General features: G+C 47.4%; 1 protein-coding gene across 1 annotated transcript in view; it reads right to left on the bottom strand.

The window, feature by feature from the left end:
* The window catches only part of LOC139268296 (rasGAP-activating-like protein 1), a 328,378-nt gene that overhangs the window by 67,557 nt on the left and 247,765 nt on the right, over positions 1-13,056 (bottom strand). The window contains exon 16 of the mRNA XM_070886357.1: positions 11,727-11,871. Coding sequence (XP_070742458.1) covers positions 11,727-11,871 — 145 coding nt within the window. The remainder of the gene's footprint in view (positions 1-11,726; positions 11,872-13,056) is intronic.

Raw genomic sequence — 13,056 nt, 5'->3', positions numbered from 1 at the left:
GCTTGGGTCAACACCTTGCTCAAAGTTGTCGATATGTGAGGGCAAAGTGTTTCTCCTGCAAGAAAACTGGGCATCTTGGAGAAGGTGTACCGACTGAAGAGTAAATCGATGTTCAATGCTAGAAATAGAAATCACCAGGAACTACATAGCATTGAAGAGAAGCAACAGGACGTTGTTCTGGAGGTACACGTCATCAGAAGCACAAGGGGATCTAACAGCGATTCGCAATGTATCATCATCCAAGTAGACTTTGCAGGAACCAAGATACCCATGGAAATCAACACTGGTGTATCCGTGAGCGTAGTACTGGAATCGCTATATCTCGACAAGTTGAGTGATTTTCCACTGGAGAATTCGAAGATAGAGTGGCGAGGCTACTCAGGAAAGCAAATCCCTGTGGTAGGAAGTATCACCACACTGGTGAAATACAAGGATCAGTTTCAGAGCTTGCCTCTCTTAGTAGTGGCAGGAGACAAGCCTGCCTTACTAGGTAGAAATTGGTTGGGATCACTAAGCTGGATTGGAATGAGATTTTTCGTGTTGAAACAAGATTTGCATTGAAGGATGACATCATCAAGAAGTATCCGAAAGTGTTCTGCAAAACAGGCAGTCCAATCCAAGGCTTCAAGGCGAGTGTCAGAGTGCAGAAAGATGCTAGACCAGTTTACTGCAAGCCACGTCCCGTACTATATGTACTCGAGGAGAAAGTTGAGCAAGAACTCAAAAGACTAGAGACTGAGAACATTATCTCTAAGGTAGATCTAAGTAATTGTACTACACCCATTGTTGTTGTACCTAAGTCAGATAGTAATGCTGATGCTATGTCCAGATTGCCATCCATCATCATCATAGTCAGTTCCTCGAAATCGAGGAAGACTTGCTTCCACTCTAAAAGTGAGTTCTCAGGTGGCCGTACAGTCCGATATGGGAATTACAGTCTCTGTCACAGGTGGGACAGACAGTGGTTGAAAGAAAGGGTGGGTGGGAAGCCTGGTTTTCCGCACGTCTGTGCTTGATTTCCGCATACCCTCGGCGACGAGACTCGAGGTGCTCAGTGTCCTCCTGGATGCTCTTCCTTCACTTTGGGCAATCTTGGGCCAGGGATTCCCAGGTGCCAGTGGGGATGTTGTACTTTTTCAAGGAGGCTTTGAGAGGGTGTCCTTGAAACGTTTCCTCTGACCACCTGGGGCTTGCTTGCTGTGTCGGAGCTCCAAGTAGAGCGCTTGCTTAGGGAGTCTCGTGTCGGGCATGTGGACGATGTGGCCCACCCAACGGAGCTGGTCAAGCGTGGTCAATGCTTCGATGCTGGGGATGTTGACCTGAGCGAGAATACTGATGTTGGTGTGTCTATCTTCCCAGTGAATTTGCAGGATCTTGCGGAGGCAGCACTGGTGGTATTTCTCCAGTGCTTTGAGATGTCTGCTTTATATAGTCCACGTCTCTGAGCCATATCGGAGGACGGGTATCACTACTGCCCTGTAAACCATAAGCTTGGTGCCAGATTAGAGGTCCTGGTCTTCAAACACTCTCTTCCTCAGGTGACCGAAGGCTGCGCTGGCACACTGGAGGCGGTGTTGGACCTCATCATCGATGTCTGCCCTTGCTGATAGTAGGTATGGAAAATGGTCCATGTTGTCCAGGGCCGCGCCATGGATTTTGATGACCGGGAGGCAGTGCTGTGTGGCGGGGTTGGGTTGGTGGAGGACCTTTGTCTTACAGATGTTTAGTGTGAGGCACATACTTTCGTACGCCTCGGTGAAGATGTTGACAATGGCTTGGAGTTCGGCCTCTGAGTGTGCACAGAAGCAAGCATCGTCCACGTATTGTAGTTCGATGACAGAGGATGGGACAACCTTGGATCTAGCCTGGAGGCGACGAAGGTTGAACAGGTTCCCATTGGTTCTATAGTTTAGTTCCACTCCAGCGGGGAGCAATGCAGCGAGAAAAATCGAGAAGAACGTTGGTGCGATGATGCAGCCCTGCTTGACCCCGGTCCAGACATGGATTGGGTCTGTAATGGATCCACTGGTCAGAATCACGGCTTGCATATCGTCGTGGAGCAGGCGGAGGATGGTGATAAACATTTGGGGCGGCAGCCGAAATGGAGGATAATGCTCTATAGTCCCTCACAAATTAGCAAATTTTCTAATTATTTATCATGCTTACTACTTCTCATATAACTACTGGTAGAATACCAGCAGAGTTGTTTCTCAAATGACAGCCATGAACCAGGTTCTCGTTGTTAAAGCCAAACTTGGCACAGTCAGTAGAAGAGAAATAATTAAGACAGAAAGAGAATCATGATAGAGGTAGAGTAAGAGAGAGAGGTATGAAATTGAATCACAAGGTTAGAGTGAAGAACAATCACCATAAATGTTTAAAGTGGTTACCAGGATGAGTAGTGAAGATATGTGGCCCTCACACATATTCGATCAAGATATTTGATCACGGACAGGTTAGGTTTGTTCACATTGATCATATTTTACCTACAGACGTGGAAGGAGTTGAAAGTTGGAATGATTCGATTATTTCTGACTCATCAGATAGTCTTGTTACAAGTAGAGTACCAGTAGCAAATCAGATATACTAGAAACACATCCAGGAGAAAATCAAAATTTAAGTCTGAGTGCGAGTCAGGCAGACAACAGTCTGAAGTTGTAGAGAGTTCAGATGTAGATCAAGGGCACACCTTGGAAAAAAATTCTCCCCAGGCTCAGCCTAGAATGAGTCCAAGTTCAGTACTAATGTTTGGAAGGTTCTGTTTGAGACCAAAACAGAAAACCAGTGGTTAAGTTTGATTTGTAAATATGGCAAAATAAGTCCATGGGTTAGAACCTCCACTTTTGTGCTTATTGCCCAAAAATGGGCGTTTTTCCAACACCTAGTCTCCATTTTTGAAAATGGCCGATACTGCGAGCGATATGAAATGGGCGGTAGCGTAAAATTTTTTTGACCTTCTACCGTAAAGTATGGCCGTCTTTAGCAACATCATGGCAATGCTCGATTCCCGCGATTCAGGAGGTCAAAGGTCATCATGACATGTGTAGAAAAGGAGACAGATTGAGAGGGAGCTCAGAGGCACTGAAAGCGTGTGTGGCTGTGGTGTGTGTTTGTCTGGCTGTTGTGGGAAGCACAAGGGAGATTCACCAGCAGCAAAATGCCTCCTGAGCACCAAGAACATAGTCGGCACTGAGTTTTTGTCCAACAAATAAGATATAAAATGGAAGGGATGGAGGAGGCCCTGGAGCTGGTAGCCAGGAACACTGGCAGAGGGCTCCCAGTGGTCCCGGAGCACCGCACTGCACCCCAAGGTGCGCACCCCCATTGCCAACCACACATGAGAGCCAGGAGCAACATCTTGCTTCTGGCTCGGAGCACGTTCCCACCTCGGGTCCGTCCTCTCCCGTATCCGTCCAAGCAGCGTTTCGGCCGTCACCCTCCCCCCCACCCCCCCCCAATGAAGCATCGCCTGAGGAGCTCCTCGGCCAGGCGGCTTGGAGTCAGGAGGGGAAGGGGTAGAGGTGGGGAGGAGAAGCGGGGGGCGGGGGGGAAGGGTTGGTTTGTACAGAAATACTGATGATTTCAGACAAATGTTTGGTTTAAATGTTTTTTATTTAACAAAACCTTGCAGCGCATTGGCTCAGATAGCTGCACCATTACACGCTGGTGATTCTTTAACATCAAAGGGTATAATGACACTTAACTTCAATCATCTTAAGCTTTAACTGTCACCAATGTGATGCCCACCATTGATATATGACCTGCACACCCAGCAGTGTGTCAGCCTTGCAAATAACACCAACTTTCTTTCAGGCAAAACGATAATTGATGAGCTCCTGACGTAAGGCTCTTGCAGCTATCATTCCACCACGGGCCCCCTTTCAAGCGGTCTACAGTAGGGTGGGGGCATGGCTTCAGCGTCAGCCTGATTGTCTCGGCTGATGTCAGCATCCGCCTCCTCGTCCTCCTCTTCCTCTCTCTGGTGAGGTGGACTGTCAAACTCATCAGGAAATACTTGTCCCCTCCTGATAGCCAAGTTGTGCAGTATGGAGCACACCACCAAGAATTGATCTACCTGCTCAAGGTGGTAGTGGAGCTCACCTCCTGAGTGGTCCAGGCATCTAAAGTGCTGCTTAAGCACTCCAATGGTTTTCTCCACGATATTATGAGTTGCTCTCTGGCTCTCGTTGTATCGCCTCTCGGCTTCGGCATGGGTGTCATACAGGGGGGGGTTCATCAGCCTTTGTCACCAAATATCCAGCATTGACCTTGTGGATGTCAGATACAGTGCTCTCACGCATGGATGCTGCCCGGAAATTTAGCATTCACTGCCAGTATAATTTGCTGGTGGTCGACAACCAGTTGGACATTCAGGGAGTGGAATCCCTTGCGGTTCCTGAAAACCTCCGCATCCTGAAAAGGTGCCCGCATCGCGATGTGCTTACTGTCTATTGCTCCCTGCACCTTAGGGAAGTTTGCAATTCTGGAGAATCCTAGAGCCCTCTCACTCTGTGCCTCCCTGGTCATAGGGAAGCTGATCAAGTCCCTCCTGCATGCGTACAGGGTTTCACTGACCTGTTTAATGCAGTGATGTGTGGCATGCTGAGAAAGTTCGCAAATGTCTCCAGCTGTGGCCTGAAAAGAACCCGAGGCATAGAACGACAGTGCCGCGGTGACTTTGACCTCAACAGACAGTGCAGTACTGATGGTGCTGGCAGGCTGCAGATCTCCCCTTATCAGCTGGCATACCTCAGTGAAAGCCTCTTTGTGGAAGTGCAGTCTCCAAAGACAGGTGGTGTTGGGCAAGTTGAGGTAAGAATGCTTCTCCTTGTACTTGCGGGGTGTGTATATCTGGTCCTCCTCATCAGTCTGTCACGTCTTACATTGGGCACATAATGCAGTGGAGCGTATCTTCAGCGATCTTGAGTCTGCTGCATGTAATTGGTCATCAAGAGAGGGTGAGAAAAGACAGGCCCCATTGCAGTAGATCTCTGTCTTCCACCGACTGGTCACAAACAAGGGATGTCCCGACGAAGACACCTATTCAATTCCAATCAGTCACTGTATCATCAAGATATTTGTAGAGATGTTCATATCAACTCCAACGACCTGCAGAGTACATCCGAACTCCGTCGAGGTTAAAGCACAGCAGCCTTTTAAAGAACGCAACATGTGATCTAGAACATGGCGTACATAACACTGTGATTAGTTCCGGTTAGTTCCACTTTTCCTCGGTGTTTTTTGGACAAGCGATAATGTGGGTGATATGTGTGCGAGGGTAGTGAAATTGACGCTGGGCGATCCCATGGCCGCTAGTTTAGGTAAATATGCTCTTTACGACAAAAAACAGAGGGAGGGAGTTACTATTGAATCTCGGCATTAAATCATGTGGAAAGTAACGCTGGGCGATATTATGACCGTTGATTTCACCCATTCTGATGATTCTGCCCCAAAAAATTGGGCGGGCGGTAATATTTTTTCCTGCCGTTAAGCACATGGGGAAAGTAACGCTCGCCGATAAGTTTCTGAAAAATGCCCGTCAGTTTCCATTTTGTGCCAAAATAGGCGCTATATGGGCGTTATACGTCATTTCAGCGGTAAAATGGGCATTGTGGGCATTAAGCATGCAAACTAAGCGGAGGTTCTAACCCCATATCTTTTGTTGTGTATAACCATGCAAGTTATGTATGATGATTATGTTGTTATAATTACTTCTTCATTAAGGAGGGAGAAGTGTAATATAGCTCCACCTAGTGGACTACTGTGTGGTAATGCAGCCATTGCTGTTTTCAAGTCATAGTCAACATCTTCACTGAGGCGTATGAAAGCATGGGCCTTACACTAAACTTCCATAAGACAAAGGTCCTCCACTAACCCAACTCCGCCACACAGCACTGCCCCCCAGTCATCAAGATCCACTGTGTTGGCCCTGGACAACGTGGACCACTTTCCATACCTCGGGAGCCTATTATCAGCAAGGGCAGACATTGACAACGATTCAACACCGCCTCCAGTGCTCCAGCACAGCCTTCGGCTGCCTGAGGAAAAGAGTGTTCGAAGATCAGGCCCTCAAATCTGCCACCAAGCTCATGGTCTACAGGGCCGCAGTGATACCCGCCTTCCTGTATGGCTCAGAGATATGGACCATATACAGTAGACACCTCAAATCGCTGGAGAAATACCACCAACGATGTCTCTGCAAGATCCTGCAAATTCCCTGGGAGGACAAACACACCAACGTTAGCTTCCTCAATCAGGCCAACATCCCCAGCATTGAAGCACTGACCACACTCGACCAGTTCCATTGGGCGTTGGGCGGGTCACATTGTTCGCATGCCTGACACAAGACTCCCAAAGCAAGCGCTCTACTCGGAACTCTTACATTGCAAACAAGCCCAAGGTGGGCAGAGGAAATATTTCAAGGACACCCTCAAAGCCTTCTTGATAAAATGTAACATCCCCATTGAAACCTGGAAGTCCCTGGCCAAAGACAGCCCTAAGAGGAGGAAGTGCATCCAAGAGGGCGCTGAGCACCTCGAGTCTCATCGCCGAGAGCATGCAGAAACCAAGCGCAGGCAGCGGAAGGAGCGTGCGGCGAACCAGTCCCACCACCCTTTCCTTCGACGACTGTCTGTCCCACCTGTAACAGAGACTGTAATTCCCATATTGGACTGTTCAGTCACCTAAGAACTCACTTTTAGAGTGGAAGCAAGTCTTCCTCGACTTTGAGGGACTGCCTATGATGATGATGATGAAGACTGCTGTTTATATAATAAAAGGAAGTTCCTGTAGAGCCATTTTGTAGGTGTGTGCTTTAGTGCTGTCGTAAGAAGATATTACATACAGCTCTCTTCGGGTGCTAGGCCGGCTGAGCTTGTGAAAATCCCGAGCTAAACAGCCAGTCCAGGAGCACTCTGAGAGGCACCTGGGGAGAATAAAAAACTTGAAAAAAACCCATTAAAACCATTCCCAATACATAGCCCACACCACCACTACATAAATCGCAAAAAAAAAACAATCACACTTACCTGAGATGGACATTACTTACCTCACTGCAGCCGATATAAGTTTTCACAGGCGGTCCCAGCAGGGCGCGCTGTGCACTACAGGTAGAGCGGGAGTCAAAAAGTGAGCCGGTGTCGCAACCAGGGGCGTTACACACTGGCTCGCCTCCTCTGATTGAGGAAGCTAATGTTATTCCAGGTGAGGCCTCACTAAGGCCCTGTACAACTGCAGTAAGACCTCCCTGCTCCTATACTCAAATCCCCTAGCTATGAAGGCCAACATACCATTTGCCTTCTTCACCACCTGCTGTACCTGCATGCCAACTTTCAATGACTGATGAACCATGACACCCAGGTCTCATTGCACCTCCCCTTTTCCTAATCTGCCGCTATTCATATAATATTCTGCCTTCGTGTTTTTGCCCCCAAAGTGGATAAACTCACATTTATCCACATTATACTGCATCTGCCATGCATTTGCCCACTCACCTAACCTGTCCAAGTCACCCTGCAGCCTCTTAGCGTCCTCCTCACAGCTCACACCGCCACCAAGTTTAGTGTCATCTGAAAACTTGGAGAGATTACACTCAATTCCTTCATCTAAATCATTAATGTATATTGTAAAGAGCTGGGGTCCCAGCACTGAGCCCTGCGGCACTCCACGAGTCACTGCCTGCCATTCTGAAAGGGACCTGTTTATCCCGACTCTGCTTCCTGTCTGCCAACCAGTTCTCTATCCACGTCAGTACATTACACCCAATACCATGTGCTTTGATTTTGCACACCAATCTCTTATGTGGGACCTTGTCAAAAGCCTTTTGAAAGTCCAAATACACCACATCCACTGGTTCTCCCTTTTCCACTCTACTAGATACATCCTCAAAAAATTCCAGAAGATTTGTCAAGCATGATTTCACCTTCATAAATCCGTGCTGACTTGGACCGATCCTGTCACTGCTTTCCAAATGCGCTGCTATTTCATCTGTAATAATTGATTCCAACATTTTCCCCACTACTGATGCCAGGCAAGTACTTTAAATAGAATGGCACCTTTCACAGGCAGAACTGTGAATCTGCCCAGGGCAGAGCGTACAGGCCCCTGAGTCCTTTAACTCAGAGTCCGCCGAGGGGTGCAAACGTAAGTCAAGTAGCACTATGCGGGCGTTGTGGAGGTAATCACAGGGCTCAGCACCTCCATAAGGTGCGCCGATTTTCTGGAATAAAAAGGGCACCGAACACTTACCTTGTGATTCTGCGAGCTCCTCAGGACGTCTTTGTGCTCGGCATGGCGCAGCACAAGAGGTCGGGGGCGGAGCCAGGTCCCTCCGCTGAAAATGTCCAGCTGTAATGAGCAAAATGTTGTTGGGCGATGTCGGGTGCAAATCGCAATCAGCCAATGTAGCGGGTGAACACCTAATGGTCATATACAGGTTCAGCGGGTTACCCAATGCTGTAGCCTGCATCCTCGGGTCCAGAATGATGTATCATAAAGTGTCCCCACAGCTGACAGAAGTAGACAAGCTGCAGAGTAAACCCGGAGAGCAGAGGCACCGTTAGCGATACCCTGCCTCAGATCGGTTTAACATTACAGGCACCCGATGGCATGAACCGCCACGGGCCAGAAACAGTAAACCGCGCCGATGCTCACAGTTGGCTACCGTCGCCCACCACCCGGGTGGGAAAGGCGCAGCCCACAAACCCACTCGCCACCACGGCAATGCCCAAGAGCGAAAGGTCACCTGCAACGGCTCCGCCGAACGAGACCTGGACCAGCCTGGGTCCCAAACTAGAGAGTGCTCACAATGGTGCCCTAAGGAAAGTGAGTCAGCAGTCTCCTGTGAACTGCTAGACAAGATGAGGCAGCCCCACCGTCGCTTAGACGAAATGCTCACTCGCTCAGACCGCTTCCCAGGGAACAGCAGCGACACTGTGCAAACGAAAAGGACAGGGAGGTCACAGACACATCAGCTGTCTTTGGGCCTGCCTGACACTAGGAGTAATGGCAAGAGCACTGATCTTCGGCAACTCGAGCAAAATGAGCTCACCTCGCCCACAGACCCACTAGTATGGGGCGCTGCACTGCCACCAGACGGCCCGGATCTCATCCGGCCCGTGCTGGAACTAGACTGTCCTTGTGTACCTGTACTGATATACCTGTACTGATAATGTAAATGTACCACACAAAAAGAAACACAACTGTAATCCACCCAACAAATGTACCAAGATGTAAATGTAAAACCCATGTGATGAACTTGAATGCAACTTGCATGATCTCTGTGTGGGGGGGCGGGGGGGGGGGGGGGGCGGGAGAATGGAGAAGTCATGGACTCTCAACCAGAAACCACGGGGACCTCCATTGGCAACAAATCTCACTACCAACCCACCCAAGCTAGAAGTGACCCTCCAATGGTCAACCAGGAAGAGCAAAGCCCAGGTCACCGTCAATGTACGAGTCAATTTGCATTAAAGACTTGGGGGAAGTGATGTAATGTATGTAGACCATGTATATTAACTGTATAGTCACATAAGTGTGCCACCAGAGAGCACTGCGGTGGGAGACCTGAGGGTCACCTGCATAGGTGTGCAGGGCCCAGTATAAAAGGCTGCCCACCATGCATGTGCCTCACTCTGGAGTTACAATAAATGGGACTAAGGTCACAACAGCTCAAGTACAATACGAGACCTCGGGAGTCATTCATAAGAGAATTAAAGACATAACAGGTACAATATTTGAAATACCTATTGCTCTGTGTTAGAAACTGCCCGAATTTCCTATTAAAATTCTAATTTCCACATTTTTAAATGAGAGTCTCTATTCTTGAAATGCCACCGGTCAGTGCAAGCAATTTAGCTGGGTGAATTTTATCAATCCCTTTCCTAACTGAAAATTTCTGTTAAGTTACTCCAAAGCCTCCTAAGATAAGACCAACTCCTTCAATCTTTCCTCATAGCTTCAGTATCTGCTGTTTTGATGGAAGAGGTTAATTTATTGATTGCACCAAGGCAGCTTGAAACAAAGGCTGGTGCCAGAGAGAATGGACCGATCTTTCCAATTCCATAGAGCACAAGTGTCATCTGCATTCGATCCCTCCTGTTGTAAAGAGTTTGTGGTCTATTCCCAAAGACAGGTTGATTACGGGCTCAATTCCAGACTTACGGTGGTTGACTCTGTATGGGTGTGACTTCATAACATCTGAATTTGTAAATTCTGAAGAAGCTGAAACCTAAAATTGCAACCTTTTTCTTCTGTTACCAGCTACAATAGCAGGTACAGGAATGCCATGCCAACATACCGAGCACATGTCTGCTAACAGTACTCGCCAGACTTCAGCGGTTGCAAAGGGATCACCGTGCACGACGATGATGCCACTGTGTTCGCGCCTCTGCTAACTCCCGCACAGTCTTATGCCCCATTAGTACCTCCCCCTGGAGACGCTAACGGGAAGCCCAGAATAGGACAATTTAGGCCCCCCAGTCTGCTAGGTGTTGGACTCCAGAAGACAGGTCTCAGTACATTACTGTCCAAGTAATGTTTTAAAAAAGTCATCGCTACACAAACACATAAACCAAAACGGGCAATAGCATTTACAAATGAAAAGCAAAAAGGTTTTGTTCACTTAACTTCACCATAGTTCACCTTGTTTGTTTCCGCACATAGGGAGGGGAGATATTCTTGAAACGTTAGCTTGGAAATTAGAAACCCATTTATAAAGATTAGGGCAGAATTTGGGGTTGGCATGACGGTGTATTCTCAGAGTACGCCGTCATAACACCTTTGGAATGGACAGCACATTCCAATTTCCACATGTGCTAAATCCCGAACTTGTGATTTGTCATGTTCTGACTTGACAGATCTTCCGCTCCGACTGTATTATCCTCATTGCTGGCACAGAATTGGGCTAAATACCCATCAACTGCCTAGCAATTATGCATGAAAATGTTACTGCTGGTGTAACAGGCATATAATCTGTTTGCACAGTGTAAGGGGACTGGTCAGGATAACAAATCTTCGTCTGGTGCTTTTTTGTTTAAATTACAATAAACATGTTTGCCCTTTACACTGAGCCTGCATGAGGGATTAGAAAATCCCCCCAAAGTTCAGTTGAATATTATACAAATGTGCATCTCTGCTTGAATAAAGTAGTTAAGCAGCCTGCAGTGCAGTGTGATTGCTTCTGATCTATTGATTATTTTCCCCCAGAACTCATTTCTAATTCTAAGAATGTAAATCCAGCCTGGGGTGAGTAAGAGACTGAGTGTTTCTGATTGGAGCACCGACGCACGTGATCCCAGGTACGCTTACGCACGCGGTGCGCCCGTGACCCATGGGCCACTAGGTTGCGCTCAATGCCACAGCGTCTGACAGCATCTTCTCAAAGAAGAGTTCCCAGCGTGTCAATGCGCATTCCGTTCAGAGGTCAACGGCGAACTCTGTCACTACACCGCCGACACACACTGCAATTTCAGGGCTTTATACTTTTGCTACACTGATCACACAAAAGGAAATCTCCCTCATGCTAAACCAATGCCTGTCTGAGCTGGAACCCCAATTGTTAGAAGGTTTTCATCTGGAGACCGACCTATTCTATACAAGAACTATTATCACAAGAACAAATCTATAGATGATACTCTATGCAAGACTATAGTTATATTACTACAGTATTTAATTGAATTGTAGATACACATATTATTACCTTCATTTAAGTAAAAAAAAAGCCTCACCATTTTCATTATCGATGTCTATTAGCTTATCAAGGAAATCTTTCACACAGCTTACACTCTGTAGAATGAATGGGTGAAGGGGTGTCATCCACTGTTCTTTCCCATGTCCCAACTGAAGGCCCAGGTTACCAATACTCTGAACCGCCTGAAAGGGAAAACAAAAATCAACCCGTTACTATGGCAATACCATCTGCCTTTCCATGTATTTGACTAAAATGACCTTAAGCATCATCATCATCATAGGCAGTCCCTCGAATCGAGGATGACTTGCTTCCACGATTAGAATGAGGGGACGTACGTATAGGATGAAATGTAAGAGATTCAGGACGGAGGGCAGGAGAAACTTTTATTCTTATACAGTACGTTATGGTGATGGGGAATGCACCACCAGAGTTAGTGACTGACGCAGAGACCATGTGAATATTTCAGTAAAGGTTAAATAGGTGGTTGAAGGAAAGGGGAATAAAAGCATATAGGACCTGGATGGGCACACGTGGTTAGGACTGCTGCTTGTGTGGAGGATAAGCAACAATGCGGACTGGTTGGGCTGAACTACTCCATGTAATACACTTCTTTTCTGCATGTTAAAATCAATTTACCAGCTATCAAACCGATAGCCTGCCTCTTCTGAATGTAATTAGCGTAACTGTATTCCGGACCCTCCCCTGTTGTTTTGGTCAGTCTATAAAGGGATTCCCCTGTTAGATCATAGCATTCTGATGAAGGGTCTCACCTGCAACATTAACCTGTTCTTCTCTCTCAGGGTGGGCAGAGGAAATGCTTCAAGGACACCCTCAAAGCTTCCTTGAAAAAGTGCAACATCCCCACCAACATCTGGGAATCCCTGGCCCAAGACCGCCCAAAGTGGAGGAAGAGGATCCGGGAAGGCGCCAACAGCTCGAGTCTCTTCGCCGAGAGCACATGGAGGCCAAGCGCAAACAGCGGAAGGAGTGTACGACAACCCAAGCACCCCACCCACCCGTCCCTCCAACCACCATCTGCCCCATCTGTGACAGAGACTGTAGATCCCGCAGCGGACTCATTGGTCACCTGAGAACTCATATTAGTGTGGAGGCAATTCATCCTCGACTCCGGGGGACGGCCTAGGAAGAAGAAGTTTATTTCCATGAGTTTCTATTTTTATTCCATCACTATAGTAATCAGAAGAAACCGCATGAGCCAAAACCTGATCATAAAATAACTTGAAAATAACATATCTTTGTCCAATAACTGTGAGTTTAGCTGCTCACTGTTGGAATTACAGTGGTAGCTTTTATTGAATAATAAATAAAACAGGGTCACGAGGAATCCATGCAGGAAGAAATAAGCT

This window comes from Pristiophorus japonicus, chromosome 8, assembly GCF_044704955.1.
Source record: "Pristiophorus japonicus isolate sPriJap1 chromosome 8, sPriJap1.hap1, whole genome shotgun sequence".
In the NCBI taxonomy this organism is placed as follows: Eukaryota; Metazoa; Chordata; class Chondrichthyes; family Pristiophoridae; genus Pristiophorus; species Pristiophorus japonicus.
Note: the sequence above shows the minus strand (reverse complement) of the source record. Positions and strands in the feature narration are given on the sequence as shown.